The 25236-nt window shown below is 40.8% G+C and overlaps 1 protein-coding gene across 6 annotated transcripts in view; it reads right to left on the bottom strand.

Annotated features, from left to right (window-relative positions):
* Nucleotides 1-25236, bottom strand: part of RAD50 (RAD50 double strand break repair protein) — a 222873-nt gene that overhangs the window by 126927 nt on the left and 70710 nt on the right. For all 6 annotated transcript variants that reach the window (XM_075209740.1, XM_075209742.1, XM_075209741.1 and 3 more), the window contains 8 exons: nt 22480-22608; nt 21185-21350; nt 14424-14617; nt 13814-14020; nt 9256-9438; nt 8816-8973; nt 1257-1432; nt 163-400 (listed from right to left, as the gene is read on the bottom strand). In XM_075209740.1, coding sequence (XP_075065841.1) covers nt 163-400; nt 1257-1432; nt 8816-8973; nt 9256-9438; nt 13814-14020; nt 14424-14617; nt 21185-21350; nt 22480-22608 — 1451 coding nt within the window. The remainder of the gene's footprint in view (nt 1-162; nt 401-1256; nt 1433-8815; nt 8974-9255; nt 9439-13813; nt 14021-14423; nt 14618-21184; nt 21351-22479; nt 22609-25236) is intronic.

Below are 25236 nucleotides of genomic sequence, written 5' to 3'. Positions count from 1 at the left end.
ACTGCCAACATCAATCAAAAAACTGCAGACTATGAAAAGGCACCTCTTGGCATCTAAAGTTATTTTACAAACTTATAATTAACTTGAAATGTGCATCACTCAGCAACTGTAACTCATACACCATATATGTTCACGGAGACAAACAGATCTCTCTGCACTTGCCTCATTGGTTTCAGTTCCGTCATGTCATCCCTTCTTTTTTCTCTTCTCTTTAATTCACTTTCAGTAGACTTGAGTTTATCTGGGACTAATCGGAGCTTGGACTGCATATCATTAATAACATCCTGTAGCTCAGCTTCTGAAGGAAAGATTCTCTGACAAACAGGACAGCAAGGCTGGTTCTCCTCGGTTAGTTGGGTAATGAACTGAGTGTAAACTGCTGTTGCGCCTGCCAACATTGCTGTTTGGATATGAATAACATTCTATTTATCAATTCTTTCAAATATAACACTGTATGAAATTATTATTAGTTCTGGGAAATCTAAAACAGAAGAAGCATAGAAAACATATGGATAAATTGTTCTTTATTTTATCAAATTGTAATAACCCATACATATTGGAAAATAAATACAGAGGATGAAATAATGACATGAGAGAGATGCTTATTTCCGCCGGAGATCAGTGACCAAGCAAATTGAAAGTGTACCCATACAACAGAATTGAAGTAAAGCTGGTCACGGAGAGCAGAGCAGCCAGATACACAGTGTAATCCAGTTGCTTTGTGAAACCACCATTGTATGTCATCAGCTTAAAGTCCTATAATGTCCTAGAAGTAGCCTACAAGTGTATAATAATATGAGTATATAGGGTGCTAGTGTAGTAACTGTCAGAAAGGTTAAACAGATGTAAAGCATTGGGAAGCATCAGTAAGAGATGTGGTTCTGTGCGGTGTGAAATTTTGAAGAGCGGAGACAACCTATAAAATCTGCTAGACAAAATTATTATCTTGTGTACTGGTAATTTTTTCTCACTATAAATAGGATTAATAGCCTACACCAAGACATTGTATGCCAACTCCTACTCAGAAAATGAGAGTGTAAAACATAGGTAATGAACAGTGACTTTAATAAATGTATAAATATATGCCTTTGTGATATCACATTTTTTTTTAGCTTAATTTCACTTTAAATAGCTACTTGAGAAATATGCCCTTAAAAAAGCACTTGCATAAAAGACATCTGTCAATTACATCCTTGTAAGGACACTGCGACTCAATTACAATTTCCACAGCAATAATACAGGATATAGTGCCTTACCTCGTTGTTTAGAGGTCTTTTCTATATCATCCTGCAGACGTGACAGATCGCTGTCAAAGTCTTGGCTGCCACACACATCAAAGACTTTTTCTTCATACAATGAACACTGTTCCTCCTTTTTCCGCAGCTCATTGCTCATATGGTTTTTGTTCTGTTCAGCTGAAACCAACTCCTTGCTGAGATAAAGATATTTATTTTTTACTTTAACTATTTCTGGGCTCCATAAAAGTGGAATATGGAATCATTTGTATTGCCAAAATAAGTGTAAAACAAATGAAAAATCATTTTGATTAAAATAAATAAAAAGGTCTCAAAATATAAAATGAACAATAATACCATTTTGAAAACGTTTAGTTCTGTAATCAAAAAATACAAATATGAAACCTATATATTATTCATTACCAGACATAAGGACTCAATTGTGATTTTGTAAGATATGGGAATAATGAAAATGTAAAAGGTCACAAAGTAAATGGACTGAACCTGAAACTTTTTAAACCCACAACAACCACACAAATGCAAATTCACAATTCCCTATGGAGTTGAATGTGAAATCTCCAGATTTCTTGCTATGGTTAATGTAAATGAATAGAGGAAGCAATGTGTCATGTTGCCAACATGAGGCAACTTGTGCCATTACAGTTTCAGTGATGCAAGAACTACACATACAAATGTAAAAAATATAAACAAAAATGGGATAATAGTCTTATTTATTCAAACATTATTCAAAAGAAAAAATGACTTTCATTTCTATAAAAACTTGAGGAAGTACTTTGATGGAATGATTTTGATACTAACAGTTGGCTACAAAGAAAATTCAATGTACTACTAAGTACTATTCATTCCCACTGTAGGGAAAAAATTACAATGGTAAAACAGCAATACAGTTAACATCAGAATAATTGGCCCCCTTCATCGAAATGAGCTAAAATCAGTATATGAAATAAACCGCACATACAGGGTTTAATATTTCGGACATAAACAAAGGGGTACACTGCATAATTTTTATTTCCACACTGTGTTTTGGAACTACAAAATATTTTCTTTAGTAACATAAATGGCACAAGTATATTGGCAACCCCATTATTAATATATAGTGAAGCCTCCCTGGCTCGGATAACAGCACTACCCTGACTTTCTGTAAAGCTTAACAAGGTTGGATAACACCTGTTGCGGGATCTTGGACCACTAATCCTTAAAGAACATTTCAAGTTCCTTGATTTTCATGGGTCATCACTTGTGGAATGCCCTCTTCAAAACAAACCAGAAATGTTCAATTGGGTTCAAATCTGGAGACAGAGAGCCATTGCAAAACTTTGATGTGTTTGGCCAAAAAGGTTATTTTTTGACTCAACTGACCAAATCACACAAATTCATTTGTACCTACAATGCCATTTTGCAAAGCTCAGGTGCTGCATTTTGCGCTTTGCTGTTAGAAAAAGGCTTTTTTTCATGGAACTCTTCCAAAAAACTTCTGTTCATGGAAGTGACGTCTGACAGTGGATTTTGACAGTTTTGAAACTGTAATCTTTGGGTTTGTATTTACCTTTCTTACCATACTCCTCATTATACGAGGCGGCAGTATGCTCATGTGCCCTCTTCCAGGCAAAATTTCAACTGTTCCATGCTTTTATTGCTTATTTATTAGAGCACTAACTGTGCTTAATAATAACTTTAACTGATTTATTTTTTTTATAGCCATTTCCTAATCATATACTAAAACCAGAGAGTTGCCAGCTCTCTGGTTTTAGTTATGTTGATGGATAACAAAGGGATTTATTCAAGGAAACAGGAAATAATCATAGTCAACAATGATGATCCTGGAGTCTAGAAGCAATCAAAGTTTTTTCCACTAAGATGCAAATCACTTGTTTTACTTAAATTATTCTATTGGGCTGACAATAATTGTGCCCAGTACGTTTTTGAAAGAATACACTATTCTTAATATAAAACAACACTCTTGCAGGAATAATGTCTGTTAAATAAATGGTAAACAAATGCTTCTAACACTTTGAGAAATATTTTAACATGTAATGTTTATTTTATATGATTGTTTTCGCCCAAATTCTTGAGGGGTGCCAATCATTCTGGTGTATGAACACAAATAGTGGGTTATACTCCACCTTTAAATGGCAGGGCAATAGAAAAAGAAACGACCACCCTTTCAATCTTTGTCATCCTTGCTCTTAATCGGGTCAACTGCGGAGACCTGGACAAATCATGCATCACATTCAAAGAGCGAATCACATTAGGTTGAAATGAGGGAACTGTACTAAGGAGCGCCTTTTTTTTCATGGAAAACCAGGTATGGTGAGCTATGGGTAAGAGCTGCCACCTAATAGAACCCCGTATTGACAAGGCACCGCCAGTGCATTGATGAGACACCCCCCCACAGGTCCAGGTGCCCTAGAGGGAGAGCAAGTGATTTAGTTGCAATGTAATAATTTTATTTCAGAGATCCCTCTGATCTGTACATGGCCCTGAAAAACATGAGGATAGAGGGAACACTCTCCAGAGTGCAGGCATTAATCGCTCAGAAAGTCCATACTGAAAAGTACATTGATGACTAAATAGGTCTATTGTAGAAAGCAAGATGCTTCCTTCATGCTACGGGGGCTGCAAATGCCCTCTTGATGGCTAAGATAAGTCATCACTGTCTGGGCACGACTGCACGATTCTTCAGCAGCAATGTCAAGGGGCTCACAGTCAGATAGACTGACCCTGAATTCCAGGACATTTTTAGGTTAGATTGGCTTTTGAGGATAATACCTAGGCACAAATTAGTATAAAACAAATACAACAATACATGTAACTAGCATAGTAAATCGCATAATACATGTAATCCCACCTAAGTCATAATACTATGGTAACGTGACTCAGAGGTGGCACACTTCCTGATTGGCACACAATGGCATAGATCCAAAGGCTAAACGATATATATATATATATAATTATTTTTTTATTTTTTTTTACTTTTTTTCAGGCTAAAGGGGGGTTCTATCCAGTACGTCTTATACTCAAGGTCTACGTGATGCCCAACAAGAAGTAAATAACACTGAGAATCTTATACACAATATTGAAAAGACAAAGAATTCAAAAAGAACAGGAGGAAAGAAAAGAACACTATCCCCTGATTCTGATTTTTTTTTAGAATTCCTCTTTGGGACAGAAGAGCTCCCAGAAACCTCAAAATCCAAAAAGCCATACAGCGGAAGTGAGGAAAAAGAGGAGGCAGAAACATAAAAAAGAAGAAATACTCTGCCGATAATTCAAATAAAGGGATATATTTAATATTAGTAGCACTATTCTTTCTGACAGCCAATTAAAACTACTGAATAAAAGGGCTTAAATTTGCCCCACAGTCCAAGCCAGATAAATTTGAAATGTTTATCAATACACATAAATTGATACAAAAACTTTGTCTGAAAAAATACTTTATGAGGAATCCTATTGTATTTTATTATTATTATTATTATTAATTTTTATTTATAGGGTGCCACAAGGTGTCCGTGGCGCCGTACAGGGACAAAACGAATTACAATACAAGGTGAGACAGCACAGTACAGTAAACAGTAAGCACAGTAACTCAGTAAGCTCAATGCACAGCTAGAGAGGGCGGGGAAAGGGGGAGGGAGTATCGGCAAACAACGGAGCCCAAGAAGGAGGGCGCGGAAGACAGGGAGACCCCCCAGATGGGAACGGGGGGAGGAGGGTCCTCGAGGAGGAGGGCAAAGTGGCTGGAGAGCAGAGTTAGAAGTGGTGGAAACAGGAGGAGAGATGGCCCTGCTCAGAGAAGCGTACAATCTAAGGGAAGGGGTGGACAGACAGAGACGCAGGGGAGAGAGGGAGAATAGGGGGACAGGGGCGGGGAAGGGGAAAGAAGGAGGAGAGGCAGCAGAAAAGGTAGGGAGTTAAGTGGGAGACTGAAAGGCTTTAAGAAAAAGGTGGGTTTTTAAAGCCCGTTTAAAACGGGACAGATTAGGGGAAGTTCTGATGGAGGGAGGGAGCTTGTTCCAGTGGAGGGGGGCAGTGTGGGCGAAGTCTTGGATACGCGTGTGGGAGGAGGTAATAAGGGGGGAAGAGAGGCGACGATCAGAGGCAGAACGGAGAGGGCGGGATGGAGTGTGAATAGAGAGGAGGGTGGAGATGTAGGGCGCAGTGGAGTTGGCGAGGGCCTTGTATGTGAGTGTGAGGAGTTTAAAGAGGATTCTGAAGGGGAATGGGAGCCAGTGAAGGGCTAGGTAGAGGGGGGAGACAGAAGAGGAGCGGCGAGAAAGGAAAATAAGTCTAGCAGCAGCGTTAAGAACAGATCGAAGAGGAGCAAGATGAGAGTGGGGGAGGCCAGTGAGGAGGAGGTTGCAGTAGTCTAGGCGGGAGATGATCAGAGAGTGGATGAGACATTTGGTGGCATCTTGGGAGAGGAAGGGCCGGATGCGAGCGATGTTACGCAGCTGGAAGCGGCAGGATTTAGCAAGAGAGAGGATGTGGGGTCAACTTGGGATAAGTTGGTATCCCAACTTAACGATCCCAATAACAAATACACTCACACTTCATGTAAACCATCAACTATTTTTTTCCCTAATCAGATGAAAGGTCCATTTATAGAAACATTTCAAAAGCTGGTTGAAAAAGACATCGAATCATTCCCATCCTCCCAGTCTCAAGCCAAGACTAATATGTCTAAAGAAATGCAAGCATTGAAGGAAATGAAAAACAATAAAGACATTATCATAAAACCAGCTGACAAAGGTGGAGGGATTGTAATTATGGATAGAGAAAACTACATCAAAGAGGCCTACAATATATTATCAGACACTCAAACGTATGAGAAACTTCAAGAAGACCCTACCAGAAGGTTCGAAAAAGAACTGCACGATCTTCTTGATGAGGGTCTGAACCTGGGTATCCTAACAAAAAAGGAATATGACTATTTATTTAGTGCTAACCCAAGAATTCCTGTGTTCTACCACTTGCCCAATATACATAAATCTATCCACAACCCTCCAGGCCGCCCTATCATTTCTGGAATTCAATCCATTACCTCTAACCTATCAGGATACATTGATACATTCTTACAGCCTTTAGTTACTCTTCAACGTAGCTACCTTAAAGACACCACTAATATTTTGCAGGCACTTAACCAGACCACATGGAGGAATTCCTATACTCTAGGAACATGTGACGTTAAGTCACTGTACACCATCATAGACCATGTGGACGGATGTGCCCATACTCACTACTATCTTTGTACCCACACACAGCTGGAAAATTAACAAATTTTATCCTCATTGCTATTGAATTTATTTTACAACATAATTACTTTTGGTTTGATGGAAATTATTATAAACAACTTAAAAGCACCGCTATGTGAACACGTTTCGCGTCCAGTTACGTGAATCTGTTCGTTGCCAAATGGGAGGACTACTATATCTGGAATAACAGCCCATTCTCGAAAAATCTTATTATGTGGTACAGATATATAGACGACGTGTTCTTTATTTGGGATGGCTCCAACGAAGACCTTCAGAAATGTATTGTCTATATCAACGACAATAGTCTCAATTTAGAATTTACATCTAACACCAGTCGGGAACGAGTTAATTTTCTGGACCTAGACATCTATATTGAACATGACTCTTTACAAACAAAAACCTTTGTCAAACCAGTTGATACGAATAATTTTCTACTGGCAAATAGCAATCACCACCCCATGTGGATAAAAAACATCCCGAGTGGTCAATTTAAAAGAATTCGTCGAAACTGTACACACAAAGATGTTTTCTTGAAACAAAGTGAAGAACTGAAGGAACGTTTCCTAGAGAGAGAGAGAGTATAATGAAAAAATGGTACATCAAGCTTTAGAAGATGTAAAACCATTAGAACAAAAGGACCTCCTTAACCACAAACCTCCCAAACCATCTTCGAATAGGAACCTGTCATTCATCACAAAGTTTAACAGTAATACCTTACCATTGGAAATGTCCATCAAGAAACATTGGCATATTCTTAAGATGGACAAGGAAATTAATTCCATTGTACCAGACAAGCCCAGAATTATTTACAAAAAAGCAGACAGTCTTCACAGCCTCCTCACGAGTAGCTATATCCCCGTCTCCAATGACACAGCGAACAACAAACTTATTCCAGGCTTTTTTTTTACTGTAATCAATGTATATGCTGCAAAAATAAAGAGATACTCAGCACTAAACCTAGCATTACCTTCAATTGCAACCCAAAAACTTTTTCTATCAAATCTCATTTAAACTGCAATAAGGAGGGTGCTATATATATATTGGAGTGCTGTTGTGGACTCCAATATATAGAACGGACAAAAAGAAAACTAAAAGTCAGAATAATGGAACATATCAACAATATTAAAAAAGGTCTGACCACTCACAGTGTATCAAATCACTATTTACTACACCATAAATCTAACCCAAAAGGACTTATTTTTGCTGGCATACAAAAAGTCAAACAAAACTGGAGAGAAGGAGATTTTACAAAACACATTTCACAAATAGAATCTAAATAGATCTTCCAACTTAAAACACTGGCGCCTTATGGTCTAAATCTTGGATTTTGAACTCAGTTCATTTTTATAATAATTTTTAAAAATATTTTTACCAATACCTTTTGATATAAACATCCTTTTCTCTTTTTAACCTATCATATATATATATATTTTTTTTCACAATGAATTGTAGGCAATACCACCACCTACTGACTGATAAGCTACATGTCTTGTACGTTTTTTACTAATAAAGTTTTATTTTTATTTTTTATTGAAGGCTGCAGAGTATTTATAACCTCAGTGTCAGCTACAAGCCCATCCTTGTGAAAAAGTCTGTTCAGCGGATGAAACGCGTAGGATTATACCATTGCAATCCTCCCCCTCATCTTCTTTCTTTTTTCTCAAACTTCCAGTTTGCGGTCCACATGCGGTCCACCATTGGAGTTTACAGCCACATTGGAACCTACAGCCTGTCTTCACAAGCGGACCACTCTGACATCTAGGCATAGCGTTAGGGTAAGTTTTTATCTGCCCCCAGTGGTCTTTCGCCTCCCTGCATTTTTTCCTGAAAGAGCTGTAAACATTACTTTTGAATACTAGTCCAGTGTTTTGGGTTTTTTTGGGTTTTTTTTTTTATAACATCTACACTATTTGTCCTGCGCTTCCTCTCCTATTGTCTATTATACTACGTTTTTTAAGAAAGCAGCAACCTATTTCACTACCAAAGAAAGCGCTTAATACTGTGTTTATATCTGTACTAGAAAGTGTACCTAAGAAGGTAGCCACTGAGAGCATATTTATGCATGTAAAACAAAAACAATGGAAAAAAATAAGGTGACTATCCTATCAACATTTACTAGTAGTATATGAATGCTCATTATTTTTTGTATAGGTATTCTAGACTTTGCATGGAAACTTTATTGGATATGCATATGGTATGATGACAACCATAACAGTTACATCTTGTAAACAGAGTTGAATATGTTTTAATGACACTTTGCACAGTACAAAGGAATGGCATTCACTGCAAGTAGTACTATACACTTACTTCAACTTGGCCACTTTGTCCCGAGTCAGATTAATATCTTTCTGTTTTGCATAAAGCCAGTCTTCAAGTTGCTTTTTGTTTGGAAAATATCCCAATAAAGAAGTTAACTCATCATTATGTCTGGATTTTATCTTTCGAATTTGATCATCTTTTTCACCCTAGGTCACAAAGAATATAACATATTGATAAAAAATTACTCATCAATTTAAAACTTGCAAAAAAAAAAAAAAAAAAAAAAGATGAAAGTATAAGCCACAATTGTGAAGCTCACCAAAAACATGGCTGCCTTGTACGTCAACGTTTTACCAACTGGGCATACAGATCATGAGAAAGTTGGGACAGGATTACTTTTAAAAAATACAATAAAACATAAAAATATTGAAAACTATATGATCAGTATATACAAGTTTGTCATTTCCTTAGAAGACACTTAAGGTTACCTTATCCTTCTTTAGCATGTCCATCTGTGTGCGTGTCATTGTGTGCGCATTTAATTGCTCCATCTCTTGATCCAGCTTACGCAAAGTTCTGTCCAACTCAGATTTCTTGTTCTGGAGCTGCCCGACATCTGTTCTCAAAGCTTCCACGTTGCAGCTACTTTCCACACTCTCTAGTTCACATTCCTGTGAAAAAGTCTAATTCAATTACAGAATTTTGAACAGCAAGGTTTAGTTTCAAAATGTTGATGCAATAATAGTGTATACAATGTTTAGGATGTTGTCCTTATTTACTGTTAAATACATTTAGATGGATAATTAGGCACCATGAGTCAAACCTCATGAGAAAAGAGCCCAAAGACAAAGATAAGCAAGAGACCGGTATTGACAACACAATGATACACATAAGAAAAAAGTGGTTTGTACTTATCAATAAGAACTTCACTCTGTAGCCAGTGGGGGAAACAAACTTACTGAAATATGGGACACAGGAGGCAAGCCACCTTTTAAAAGAAAAATATGGTTTCTCTCCAGAACTCTCGATGGTGGAGCCTCAGTTCTCACATAGCAATGAAGAACAATAAATATACTTCAAGGAAAAAACACAAAACAAATAGCCAGAAAGTTTACCAAGAACTAAAAAGACCAACTAGAGCAAATAACCAGAAAAACATTCCAGGTTGGGCAAGGCTGTGTCTGCAAATGGCTTCAGAGCGGGATGGGGACCTAAACATTTTCTTCTAAACGTACCCTGACACCTAAAGAAGCACATTATATTAACCATGAATTCTTTTTCTCCATGGCAACCTTAGCAATGGATCAATATCTTAGGTAGAGAAAGGAAAAGGTAATGCCCACAGGTAGTATACAGCAAGCTCCTGCTCTTCCCTGGCGTCTTTGAGAGACTTCCCAAATTGTCCCTGAAAAATATAAACAGAACAGACAACATGGGTGGGAAAATTAGGCTGCCATGGCGTATTTAGAGGAAAAAGGGATAAACAGTAAATTTTATTTGCTTCTTTACATTTCAATGGCATATACCCAAGCAATATAACAGGAGGGCACCAAGAAATAGCCAGTAATGCTACATAAACAATTTTTTTAAGTAACTGATGAATTTGTCTCCCAGATTGAAAATCGGTAGAAGATATCACATCAATGTCTGATGAAGGTATGAATAGATGACCATGTTGATGCTTTGCAGAGAACAACTGTTGAAAAAAACAGCCCTATGCGCTCAAGAGCTTGCTACTGTTCTTGTTGAGTGAGCAATGAGAGTTTTTGACACCGAGCACTCACTCTTTGAGAGACTATCTGGATTGGGGTCAAAAGTTTCCCTAAATTCTTCAGCCTAAATAGACAAGATTGTTCTGGCTAAATCCCTTTCTCTATAAGTCAGTTGTAGATTGAAAGACGGATGGAGATATTATCACCTGATTAATAAGGAAGGTGGACCCATCCTGTCTATTCATCTAAAGTTTAAACCCAATCACAACTTTATCTGTATAGACATTCTAAGAGGACTCTCTGCACTATAAAGCATGTAATTCTCCAACTCACAAGAAACACTACCTTAATTGTAAGGCATCTCAAGGAAATATCTTGTAGAATAATAAGGCCCTCCAAAGCTAGTCTTCTATCCAAAAAGATGCTAAATTGCAGACACCTGAACAATCACGTTTGAAAGAGCAAATCTTTGCTAAAGCCTTCATAATGAAAGTTCAGCCCATGAGAGATTGTCCAAGGCTGGATTCAGTTCTGGTTTACACAACAGAATTAACCTCTACCAAATTTTATAGTAGATCATAGAATAGTTTAGTTTTGTTTTTTTTGCGTGCAGAAGTATATAAACTACTTTATCTGGGACTCCCTTATGTTTTAATATCAACCGCTCACCATGCCATCAAATTTAGCCCATCCAGATTTGAATTAAGCCTTGGTGTACAAGAATTGAGCCTTGGTGTACAAGAGCTGGACACAAAACATACAGGCCAAGGTTATTCGATCAGTATTTTCCAGGCTACAACAAACTTTTGGTATCGTGGACAAAACACAAGAATTGCTATAACTTCTGCCGCTTTTTTATCTTCTTTAGAATACAAGCAATGACAAGGAAAAGGAGGAAACCGTAGTTGAAAGGTCCATTGGCTTGATATGGCATATATGCCTTAAACTTTGAGGGGAAAAAAAAACAAAAAAAAAAAAACAACATGCATTGGTGTTCTGGTTCGTCGTCAATAAATCTATTTGGAGGAAGATCAAAATTTCTATGCTTGTATTTGACCCTCCTGGATGAATTTGCCTTCAGCTGAGATAATCTCCTATGACATTCTTCTTGCCTGCAACAGTAAGGGCTGAGAGACAGACTGTACTCAGCCCAAAACATGACAAGTAATAATTCTATCATCATAGTTTTGCTTCTGGTACCGACTCAACAGTTGAAGGTGACTATACTCGAGTATATACGGTATGTAACAAACATAAGAGGGTGTTAGTTGTGAAAGTTCCTCCAGGTTACTGTTCAAATGTTATAGAAGCTGAGACTTGCCTTGGACACATGGAAATGCTAGGCATGAAGAACTTTAATAGAAAATTCTGTTTTGTAACATATTATATTGTGCCTTATATCCTTTCAGACAATGTGTTATATATGTGGGTGTAGGACACACAAATGGTTAACTCAGAGCTCAAGAGGTATATGTTTTCCAAGAAAGGTAATTTTGGAAATTATGACTTTTCCATAACACGACTGATATCCACCGAAAGTGTGCTGATACAAAGAGGGACAAATATCACAGAAAAATGAAATATACCGAGATCCTGCAATATAATCTTGAAAGGGTGAGAGGGTTAGGTGCACTATAAAATGGTAGCCTGTTGAAGTCAAATAATTAGATGAAGTCAGCTAAATTGATTAATATTGGTTTGCCGTGCGGTTGCGATTAGTAAGCTACATATAATAACGTAAATGCACGGTTATACAACACACACGCTTACATTCACAGGTAGATGTGTAAATAGTTCACTTTTAATATAATTCCTACTCACATCAGTTTATTAGTAAGACTTCAATGTTTTTTATACCAAGAAAAATTTACATTAAAAGGTATTTATGGTTCAGGTCTTAAGAAATGTATGTTGTTTGGCCTTATATTATTCCTCATTTCACCAGAAGAAACCCGGTATCATCGGAGAAGTGATCGCACATAGCGATCTCAAGATGATTAGAATTTAAGATTCATACTAAAAAATACTTTGTAAAAAGGGTTAGTTCAAACCAGCTTCAGTCGGTTCCCTCAGGAAAGACATGTGCTCAGTTGTCGGAATGACTTGTCCCAACCTTTGGAGATGAATTCTTTGAACTGACATATGATCTGTATTGTACTGGACTGACTTGACCCCTGGACCAATGAAGAAAGACTTTAGTTTATCTATGTGTACATTGTGACATCATCACTGTCTTATTGTTAACTCAAACTGCATAAAAAGCCACTGGATAGTAACATTCAGCCTCTTAGCCATCAGTCCTGAAGTCTGAGTTGGCAGATTGCTGGATTCCAGTGCGCTATGCGTAATGTATTCGGTTATACTTTCTTGCATTTTGTTATACAGTCTTCACTTTATCATAGTTTGCCGTAATTCTGCAATATTTTGCTATTAAATCTCTTTGGGCGTTGGAACCACATTAATTGCATCAGACAATATTTATTGGTATCGATAATACGGACATAAAAGAGCTCTTCCATTGGCATTTAAGCAGACTCATAATGACTGGCACAGAGACATACTCTGACAATTACTAACACATTGCCAGTGTGTCATTGTCAATCTATGTGCGAGTCATTGTGAGTCAGACAGTGACCACCACCATCTTCTCTCATCCTTGTTGCTGCTGTTCGACCAATGTAAGGCTGCCGTCATCTGCACTCCTGTTAGGGCCACAACAATAATAGAGTCTGAGAATGTGGCTAACAGGAAGTTGCAATTCTGAAGTTTCTTGTTTCTTAGTACAGGTTGCATCCACAAACTGGAATGCTGCTGTGGCCAAAAGCATGGGGGAAGGATTTCATTTGATCCTTTGCATTAGGAAAAGGTAAGTGAATAATTTTTACTGTATAATCGTGATTTATACAGATTTACAGTAACATTGACACGTATTACATATGGTATAATGTAACCATGTAACCCTTTAAGTACAATTCTAGAAGTCACTCAGGATTTGTGTGATCATATAAAAGGTACAAGACAATAGGCAGAGTGTTTTTTAACAGGTTATGAAAATTATGGAAGGGTTCCATTAAAATTTTTTGATATACAAATTTTCAGGTTCGAACAAAAGCCATTTTTTAATTATATCATTCTCGTACAATACATAGGTGTTTTGTTTTAGCATTCTTTGATGGGATACAAACTGTTAAAATGAGCCATGGTAAACAAATTATATCACTTTGCACAGAAAAAGCTAAAGTGACCAAATGTATGGGTATATTTTAAAGGAATTCCAACATATTGCTGTCAATTTTGTATAACACAATTGCATTACATGTATACAACAGCTCACCATCTTTAAGAGTTCTTCATCAAGTTCCTGAAGCCGATCTGAGGAACCCTCCAGTTGTTGGAGTTCTGACTTTAAATTCCTCAGGTCTGCTTGTTTTTTGATCTGCATTGCAGACTGAAGCTCAATGGTTCGTTCCAATCCTGTCTTCTTGTCCCTTATTTGATCTATTTGTCTCTGCTTCATAGTTTCTTTATCTGAAAAATCTTTCTTCAGTAAAGAAAAATTCTGGCATTAGTATTGCACAGTAGGGAAAAAAGTTTCCACTAAACAACTTACATCTACATTGTTTTAATTTCTACCCTCAAACTTAAGTTCAGAAGCATTCTTATAAATGTTGCGGCTGCGTTATGATGGTGATGAAAAGTCAAAATTTAAACTTTTACCATCTTATACAATTAAAATAGTGTATTAAAAATGTCCCTGAAAATATGGAGTCTTTACAAATGGTTAAAAAATACAATAAATAAGAAAAAGGATTGTAGAGGGGTCACAGCAAGGATTTTCAAGTTAACAAATGTTGGAAAGGAATTCAAAATAGAATAAAAACTAACCACACACATTTTCAGTAAAAAAAAAAACCTTCATTTTGTCATCAATATACTTTTCTTACCATGATTTGATTTACATCTGCTTCATCTTTCTCTTGCCTTTCTTTTACCAGTTTCTGAAAGCTGGTTATCTGTCTCTGATTAAATGGAGTATTCTCAAATCCATCAAGTTCCAGCTGTACTGCTAAGGTTTTTAAGAGCGAATCGCGTGTCTTGATGCGTTGCTGGTGCTGGTCAGTCTCAATTTGCAGACGCCCTTGTAAAAAAAACAAAAAAAACCACAAAAACACTCATGACATACAATTACTGTCTGACCAGGTAATGGTCATGACAACATGCTTTAAACACAGAAGAACAACAAGTTGACTGATTTTTGGAGGTTAATATATGTAAGCATTTTAGGGCACAGTTAAACAATATACCGTAGGCATGTTGCAGTTGGAGAATACAGAAAGAGGGACAATACAAGGGGGGCTGACGAGGTGAGAGACTGAAAACAGGCTTTTTTTGTTTAGATCCAATAACACCACAAGAAAAAAGAAAAAAAAGGATTTATGTACTTACGTTAAATCCGTTTCTCTGATTCCGTCTGGGGGACACTGCTTACCATGGGTTGTAGAGGGAGCTTGGGGAGTTGGCACCTAACTAGTTAACTTTTAGTACTGCCGACAGACCCCTCCCCTCTACAATCCTCCTGCCTCTTCCTCTTCCTGTCAGTTAATTAAAACGCCCCAAGGAGAAAGATCAACCAAGAACATACAGAGGAAAAGCAGAAGGGAGGGATCGCAGTGTCCCCCAGACGGAATCAGAGAAACGGATTTAACGTTAAGTACATAAATCCTCTTTTCTCTTTCATCCAGTCTGGGGGACACTGCTTACCATGGGGACGTTCTAAAGCAGCCCCTTAAGGGTGGGACTACTCTGAAAACCCCGCTCGTAAAGCACTACGAGCGAAATTTGCATATGCGGATGCAAATACATTAAACTGGTAAAATTTTGTAAAGGTGTGGACAGAGGACCAGATGGCTGCCCTGCAAAGCTGGTCTGCAGAAGCCCCATTTCTCGCTGCCCACGACGCCCCTACCGATCTGGTGGAATGGGCCGTAAGTCTCTCCGGCACAGGACGGTTAGTCTTTATGTAAGCCTGCTTAATGCTTGCCGTAATCCATCTCGCAATGGACTGTTTTGAGGCTGGCCAGCCTCTTTTATTAGAATCATAAAGGACAAACAGAGAATCGGTACGTCTAATCCGAGATGTTCTTTTGACATAAATGCAGAGAGCCCTAACCACATCTAACTTTTCCATAGACTGTTGATCCAAATGGGAAGTAGATGAGAAGACCGGAACTACAATTTCCTGGTTAAGATGGAAAGCCGAAACTACTTTTGGAACGAAGAAAGGGAGGGTTCTTAACACCGCTCTGTCCTCGTGGAAAACCAGATATGGTTCCCGACAAGACAGAGCTCCTAATTCCGAAACCCTACGTGCAGAGGCAATAGCCAAAAGAAAAAAGGACCTTCCAGGTCAACCCCTTCAAATCTGCCACAAGTAATGGCTCAAAAGGAGGCCCTTTAAGCATATCCAGTACCAGGTTGAGATCCCATGGTGCTGTAGGCGGAACATAGGGAGGCTGAATATGCAAGACTCCCTGGAGGAAGTCCTAATATCTGGTAAATCCGCTAATTTCAGGTGAAAAAATACTGAAAGAGCCGATACCTGGACTTTTAGGGAACCTAACCGAAGCCCTGCTTCTAGACCATCATTCTGGCTCGCGTCATAGTGTTCACTACGCTGGAGGAAAAACCTGTAGCCCTCCAGAGGCTGGCTTCAACAGCCATGCTGTTAAACTGAGCTGAGGTAAATTCTGGTGACGGAAGGGACCTTGCAGAAGAAGGTCGTCTCGAGACGGAAGACGGAAACCCTGTCCTTCTGCCATAGAGATTATATCCGCGTACCAGACTCGGCGTGGCCATGAGGGAGCTATTAGAATTACAGGCAGACCGCCCTGCCTTACTCGTCTGAGTACACGAGGAAGCATGGGAATCGGAGGAAACAGGTATCCCAACCTGAACTCCCATGACATCGTCATAACGTCCACTGCCACCGCTAAGGGGTCTCTTGCCCTTGCGCAAAACCTGTGAACCTTTCTGTTGTGTCTGGAGGCCATGAGATCTATGTCCGGAAGACCCCACCTCTGAACCGGAGACTGGAAAACTTCCGGATGGACCACTCCCCCGGCATCATCTGGTTTCGACTTAGGTAGTCCGCCTTCCAATTTCTTATTCCTGGAATGTATACTGCCGATATTACTGGAACATATTGTTCTGCCCAAACCAAAATTTGAGCTGCAATATTCATTGCAGCTGCACTCCTGGTTCCTCCTTGCCTGTTGACATATGCCACAGCCGTGGCATTGTCGGACTGAACTCTGACTGGGTGGCCCTGGTGGAGGGACTGGGTGGCCCTGGAGGAGGGACTGGGCCCCCCTGAGGACCAAAAGAATAGCCTTCAACTCCAGCACGTTTATTGATAGGGCTGATTCCTGAACCGACCAAAGTCCCTGGAGCCGGAGGTGCAGGATTACCGCCCCCCAACCTTTCAGGCTGGCGTCCGTCGTAGCTATGATCCATGGCCATTTAGTGAAGGATCTGCCCACTGTCATGTGATCCTAAATCAGCCATCACTGAAGCGATTCTCTCGTCCCTGGAGATAGAGATCCTCTGGAGATCCAAACGTAGGTGGGATCCTGACCATTTTGTTATTAGATCCCACTGAAAACATTGAGAATGGGCTCGACCGAAGGGCATGGTCTCGAATGAGGCCACCATCTTTCCCAGCAGCCGCATGCACAAGTGCATTGAGGGGCTGGGAGAAGACAAGACCTGAGTTGTTATACTCTGAATAGAACTGATCTTCTCGACAGGCAGGTACACCTTTTGCTGGCTGGTGTCCATAATGAGCCCTAGGAAAACCATGCGTTGACACGGAACCATCTGGGATTTCCTTAAGTTTATTAGCCATCCATGGCCCTCGAGAACCGCCAAGGTGAGGGATAAGTGATGACGTAAGCAATTTTCTGTGAAGAATTTGATGAGCAGGTCGTCCAATAAGCCACGACCTGAATTCCTTGAAGGTGAAGACATGCTGCCATAACTGACATGATCTTCGTGAAAAACCCTCTGAGCTGTTGAGAGGCCGAACGGGAGGGCCCGAAACTGATAGTGGGAGGATCCCACCGAGAATCTTAGGAAAGACTGATGGTGGATCCAAATCGGAATGTGGAGGTATGCATCCTTTATGTCTATGGACGCTATAAACTGATCCTTCTCTAAGCCGTTTATCACCGACCTTAGGGACACCATCCGAAAATTGTCCACCTGCAAAAGCACACTGAGGCCCTTTAAGCTTAGGATGGGTCGAAAGGAGCCGTCCGGCTTCTTGACCAGAAACAGGTTTGAATAAAAACCCCTGTGCTATCTGGTAATCTGGGACCCTGCAGATAACTCTTTGGAAAGAAGAGAGGCGACACAATCCTGTATTGCCCTGACTTCTTGAAGGATCTCGGGGTAGGGGAGTTATGAAGAAACGATGTGGAACCGGGCCCAGCAGGTCTATCCTGTACCGCTCTGATATAATGCCCCGAATCCAAGGATCTTGGGAGGACACTGCCCACTGTTCCTGAAACGACAGACAGACGTCCCCCCACTGGTGCCCCCTCTAGAACAGAGTGGTCGTCAGGACGCAGGCTACCTGGGTCTTAGAGGCCTGGCGCCTAGCTGCAAACGAGGATCTCCCCCTGGCAGAGGGGCCTCGAGAATTGGGCTGTCTGCCTCTAAAGGACTGTCCTCTAGGTAAGGAGGTCCCCCGAAAGGGCTGACGAAAGGAGCTGACCCGAGGGTTTCGGCTCCTGCTAGGGAATACCGGCAAGGAAGAGCTTTTACCCCCCGTTGCCTGGGAGATCAGGGTATCCAATTCCGGGCCGAACAAACCTGCTGCAGAAAACGGAATGGTTTCCACTGACTTTTTTGATTCCGCATCTCCTTCCCAGTATTTCAGCCAAAACATTCCTCTTGCTGAAATAGACGCAGCCTGAATAGAAGAGGATACAGCCGCTGTGTTCTGGGCCGCCTCATAAAGGTACCCCGATGCCTCCTTCAAATGTAAAGCCAGGGGGAGCAAATCGGAGTCCTGCAAGGCCTCTGCCAGCTGGTCTGCCCATGCTTCCATGGCTCAAGCCACCCAAGCTGAAGCAAATGTGGGCCTAAAGGAAGAACCCGCAGCCGCAAATATAGATTTCAGCTGGGATTCCACTCTGCGGTCATTGACATCCTGCAGAGATGCAGAACCTGGAGCTGGAAGTAAAGTGTGCTTGGCCAATCGGGCTATTGGAATATCCATTTTTGGAATACTCTCCCAGCGAACCACATCTTCCTCCTGCAATGAATACAGGGAACAGAGAACCTCTTATCAGGCTGTTTCCATGTTCCTTCTGCAATATCCTTAAGTTCTACGGAAGGGGGAAAACAGATAGCCTTTCTTTTGGCCTTCTTAAATAGACTTCTGTCTCTAGGAGTAGTATCCTCCGCTTCTGGGAGGTCCAAAGCTTGTCTCACTGCTAAAAACCAAATCATTAATAAATTGGCTTTTAGAGCTTTCTTCCTGTCCCAAAGGTTGAACCTGGTCAGGATCAGAATTAATTTCCCCCTCTTCCTCTGAAAACTCCTCAGAGTCTGAAAGGACCATAAGGACATTATCAGATCTAGGCCTCCTTCTTTTAGCAGGCAGAATGTTTGGGGATTCAAGTAACTGGTTTAGTTTATCCAAACCCTTTATAAATGCTGCAGACCATGCCGGTGCTGTGGGAACAGGGGCTTGGTCTGTATGAGAAGAGGAAGGTCCTGGTATAGACGTTTCAATAGAACCTGTGTAACAGGGAGGCCCCACTGAGTACTAGTATTATTAGCCACTGAAGTAGCCACAGTAGATCGCAATTGATTAGATTGAAAAACCATCAGTGCTAAAGAGGAAACCGACTGTGTCAGGGAGGTTACCCAGGCCGGTTCCTCCGTCAGTGGGGCTGAAATATGCTGGGCCTGCGCAGGGGGGACCCCTGCCTCGCAGACAGAGCAGAGCGCCAACGGGTCCTTCTGCCCACAAGGTAATTTTACATTACATTTAGAACATGTAAAATATTTTGCAATAGGGCCCTTTCCCTTATCTGACATTTCTTAATAAAGGAAGGCACACCAAACACACAGACTTAAATTGTTAAATTTAGCTGAGTAGAGAGAGAGATATAAATGTGTGGAGAGAAAAATGTAAAACTACAAGTAATCAACTAATCTAGATATAAAAGTTGTACTTGTGATATTTTAAACACAATATAATACTTAAGCAAGTAGGAGAACTATAATATAACCCCTACTAGCCCACTTGTACACAGCAATACAGAGTATGTGTTTAAATAAATCCGATACTTAGCCCATAGGCCAAACAGGGGAGAAGTCCAACAGTAGTATCCTGGTGCCTGCTCCCTCAGATCTGTTCTCTCTTCCCTGGCTTCTCCTTGACGCCAGAAGACTGGGATAAACCATCTCTCTCTCTGGAAGGAGGGGGAGCTCTATGTGTTAGCTCCCCCCCTTCAGTAATGCTGCCTCTGCAGCGATTCTGTATTCAAAATAAAAATTTAAAGTATTATGTGGCAGAGTAGTGGAGACCTCCAGGGGAGGTCTCCGCAGCGGATAATACCTGATGCCCCCTCCTATGTATGAGGGGGGATCCTGGTATAGCCCCCTTTTCCTCTCCTCCGTTTTCCAAGATGGCCGCCGCCAATGCAATATCCGATAACCGGCGCTCTATGCCTGCAGTGGCAGCGCCAGTTATCGGAGAGGCTCCAGGAGTGACAGCGGTCCGTGAGACCGCTTGTCACTCCTAATTCAGGCACCCATTCTTCTTCTCTCCTCCTGTCCCTGTCAGTGAGAGCCGCTGGCTCTCATCTGACAGGGTAGTGCCTGCGCTGCCCTGCTGTGAGTGTGTTCTCTATATTAGAACACACTCCAGCTCTGCCACCTGTAAAAAAAATAAATTAAAAGAATAAAATAAAAGTTAAAAATTACCTACAGTACTAAAACACTGCCCAACTCCATGGGCACCTAAAAAAAACTGACAGGAAGAGGAAAAGGCAGGGGGATTGTAGAGGGGAGGGGTCTGTCGGCAGTACTAAAAGTTAACTAGTTAGGTGCCAACTCCCCAAGCTCCCTCCACAATTCATGGTAAGCAGTGTCCCCCAGACTGGATGAAAGAGAAATAATAGAGAATGTTTCAAATAAAAAAAAAAATGCTGAAAACCATAAAACATTAAACTGAAAAGGTCTTATGTGATGAAAGACCCTTTACAATAAAGGAAGATAATCACTATTAAACCTTACTGGTGACTTTTGTTTTATCCTATTGTTAGAAAATAGTTTTAATGCAAGCAACAGCTGCATTTCACACACACATGGATTCACATTCAGAGAATACACAGGTATTTCAAGGAATGTTTGAATGGCTTATTACTTCACCAAAAAACATAATAGATGATTATGGCTGTGCTCCACAAGAAGCACTAAAAAATAATAACAATACTGTAACAGACTACTTTACAAGGTTGCCAGAATTAACGGGTCTATTGTCCTTATTCGGTGCGTACAGCCCTTAAAGATGAAATGGATGAGATTTTAACAGTTTAGACACCAAACGTGTAAAAATAAAGAGTGTTAAAATACTGTGCAATTGTATAAAGCTCTACAAAAAAAAACAAAAAAAAACAAGCCCAATGACCTTGCTGGACAAGCAGTTCCCCCTTTTCTCTGTTCAATCTTTGGCCATCTTTGATTGCTCGATCCATTTCACGCTGGTGTTCAGTCAGCTTCCTCTCCTTCTCTCTCACAGTTCTTTGGTGGTTATGGTACATCTCATTTAGCTCTCCATCTGTTCCTTGGAAAACCTAAAACCACAGCAGTCCACATTATATAAAGCAAATAAAAATAAGCTACCCATTTAAAGAAGCAAACCAATGATTTATTTTATTTAATATATATAACTGTGGCAGGCTATAAGCTTTGTAATTACCTTTGTATTTGGATTATTTCTTCACACTACTATTAATGGATGATAATTCTGCAGATTTTCCATAGTGTTATGGGACCACCATGGTAATCACAGTAACATGATGTAGTGAGCAGTGGTGCTTTGGAATGTCCCTCTGAGCTCTGTTTTCACTGTGACATTCTCCCCCTCCTTTATCCCCCTCTGCCATCACATGTTATTATGAGCACCTATGGCAGCCATACTTGATCTCCCTCCAGAGAGATTTTGAAGAGGAGATACAGATTTGTAGGAGAATAGCAAAGAAAAATTATACATATTTAAAAGGTGCTTAACTGCAATTTAAAATAAAAAGATAAAACTATGTAGCATGCTGCTTTATGATCCTTAAAAAAACAAATTTTCTGTACATACATCACAATGAATGGATAATACTAAAAATTTCTATTAAGATAGTCAGGGTTTATAGAGCACTTAAAGAAGATCTATACTTCCGAGACGTAGCTTATTTATCCTGGGTGCCAAAAAATAGGACACGTACAGATGGAGTGAGCCTGAGAAACAGAAAGCAAAGACAGTGCATTGTGTCCAGTTGGGCTTGTCACTCTCCCATACACACCAGTGCTATATCTGCTTTTACACACTATATTGTACTCGAATTTGCTCTCTCTGTACACTTTACAGATCGAGCAAGTTTATTTTTCACAAAAAAGAGCAATCAAGAACCCGGCACCATTTACACTTACTGAGTCACGCTCTCCTTGCGAAACAAAGGAGTGGGTACGGTAACAGTAAAGACGGAGTATAACAAATGGCACATACAATTCCATGCACTGCAGTTGAGAGGTCACCCAACTGCTCTAAGAAACATGCTCCATTTAGGTTACATGGAAACATAAAGCCTTACTTGAATTGCCATAATGGTACATTAGACAAGTCGATGAATAGATTGGATTACTTGTTTGTAACAGATATTATATATGAAAGGACAAAACATGACGTAACAATGATAAACATTGTTAACAAACCTTCTCAATTTTCTCTTCTAAATCTTGATTATCTTTTTCCATTGTCCTTTCCCTGCTGTCCAAAGATTCAATATCATGGTCAAGTTTTGCTACTTTAGAGCGGTTCTTCTGGACGTCGGCCAAACGACTCTGAAATGGAACAAATAACAAGAAATTGACATTTAATTTATAACTTGAAGGTGAAATGTTCACGATAGTATCTTATTCTGTAGAATTTGAACCCTGAGGAGTATTTTAAAAGAGAATCAAGTTGAAATTTTGCCTTTTAAACGTAAATAAAACAATATCACATAATTGTTCAAAACTAAAATACATGAATAAAGGAATTTTTGTATTCCCATTAAATAATTTTGTCGAAGTCCATTGAGGGCACTGGAACGATGGGGATCTACAATCATGGCCAAAAGTTTTGAGAATGACAAGTATTGGTTTTCAAATAGTTTCCTGCTTCAGTGTTTTAAGACTTTTTTGTCAGTTGTTGCTATGGTATACTGAAGTAAAATTACAAGCATTTCATAAGTGCCAAAGGCTTTTATTGACAATTACATTAAGTATATGCAAAGAGTCAATAATTGCAGTGTTGACCCTTCTTTTTGAAGACCTTTGAAATTCGTCTTGGTATGCTGTCAATCAACTTCTGGACCACATACTGACTGATTGCCGCCCATTCTTGCCTAATCAATGCTTGGAGTTTCTCAGAATTTGTGGGTTTTTGTTTTTCCTCCCGCCTCTTGAAGATTGACCAGTTCTCAATGGGATTAAGGTCCGCAAAATTTCCTGGTCATGTACCCAAAATTTCAATGTTTTGATCCCCGAGCCACTTTGCACCTTGCCATAAGGCAAAAGTGATAACACTTTCATACTGGTAAAGGCATTGTTCGTCACCAAACTGTTCTTGGATGATTGGGAGAAGTTGCTCTTGGAGGATGTTTTGGTACCATTATTTATTCATGGCTGTATTCTAAGGCAAAATTGCGAGTGTACCCACTCACTTAGCTGAGAAGCAACCCCACACATGAATGGTCTCAGGATGCTTTACTGTTTGCATGACACAGTACTGATGGTAGCGCTCACGTTTTCTTCTCCAGACAAGCGTTTTTCCAGATGCCCCAAACAATCTGAAAGGGGATCAGAGAAAATGATATTATCCCAGTACTCAGCAGTCCAATCCAGTCTGTCCCTGATGTTCTTCCTGGAGAGAAGTGACTTCTGTGCTGACCTTCTTGACACCAGCCATCCTCCAAAAGTCTTCGCCTCACTGTGCGTACAGATGCACTCACACTTGCCTGCTGCCATTCCTGAGCAAGCTCTGCACTAGTGGTGCCCCAATCCTGCAGCTAAATTAAATATAGGTTACGGATCTGGTGCTTGCTGGACGTTTTTGTGCACCCTGAAGCCTTCTTCACAACTATTGAATCTCTTTCCTTTTTGATCCGATAAATGGTTAATTTAGGTGCAATCTTACTAGCTAGCAGCAATATCCTTACTGTGAAGCCCTTTTTATTATTATTATTAATTTTTATTTATAGGGCGCCACTAGGTATCAGTAGCGCCGTACAGGGACAGACAGAAACACAATACAGGGTGAGACAGCACGGTACAGTTAACAAAAAGCATAGTAACTCAGAAGCTCGATGTACAGCTAGATGAGAGGTGAGAGCCCCCAGCGGGGTAGAGAAGGGGGTAGAAGGGCAGGAGGACCTCACGGAAGAGACAAGGAGCTGGAGAGCAGAGTTAAGGTGGTGGAGAACAGAAGGACAGGAGGTCCTGCTCGAAGGAGCGTACAATCTAAGGGGAGGGTAGGACGGACAGAGACGCAATGGTAGGAAGAGGGAATGGGGAGAACGGACGCTCAGACGGAGAGGAGGGGAGAGGAGAAAGAAAAGGAGGGATGTAAGAGGGGGACAGGAGGGAGGGCAGGAGTGGGAGGGGGACACCAGGAGGAGGTCAATTAGGTGGGGGACTGGAGGGCTTTAAGGAAAAGGTGGGTTTTTAAGGCCCGTTTGAAGCTGGACAAGTTGGGGGAAGTTCTGATGGAGCGGGGGAGCTGGTTCCAGTGGAGAGGGGCAGCGCGGGAGAAGTCTTGGATGCGAGCATGGGAGGAGGTAACCAGGGGGGAAAAGAGGCGGCGGTCGTTAGCCGAACGCAGAGGGCGGGATGGAGCGTGAATGGAGATTAGGTTGGAGAGGTAGGGAGCAGTGGAGTTGGAGAGGGCCTTGAAAGTAAGAGTGAGGAGCTTGAACACGATTCTGTAGGGGATGGGGAGCCAGTGGAGGGATTGGTAGAGGGGTGAGACAGAAGAGGAACGGCGAGAAAGGAAAATGAGCCGAGCGGCAGTATTGAGTACAGAGCGAAGGGGAGCGAGAGGAGAGCGGGGGAGGCCAGTAAGGAGGAGGTTACAGTAGTCCAAGCGGGAGATAATAAGAGAGTGGACAAGAGCTTTAGTGGCATCTTGGGAGAGGAAGGGCCGAATGCGTGTGATGTTGCGCAGCTGGAAGCGGCAGGATTTAGCGAGAGAGGGGATATGAGGGGCAAAGGAGAGAGAGGAGTCCAGGGTGACGCCGAGGCAGCGAAATTGAGAAACAGGGGAAATAGAGGAGTTGAGAACGGTGATAGAAAGGTCGGAAGGGGAGGGGGGAGTGAGTGGGGGGAAAGTAAATAAGTTCGGTTTTAGTGAGATTAAGTTTGAGGAATCTAGAGGACATCCAGGAGGAGATGGCGGAGAGGCAGGCGGACACCCTGGAGAGGAGGGAGGGA

Source organism: Mixophyes fleayi, chromosome 4 (assembly GCF_038048845.1).
Source record: "Mixophyes fleayi isolate aMixFle1 chromosome 4, aMixFle1.hap1, whole genome shotgun sequence".
In the NCBI taxonomy this organism is placed as follows: Eukaryota; Metazoa; Chordata; class Amphibia; order Anura; family Limnodynastidae; genus Mixophyes; species Mixophyes fleayi.
The sequence above is the reverse complement of the archived record's forward strand: the minus strand, read 5'-3'. Positions and strand labels throughout refer to the sequence as shown.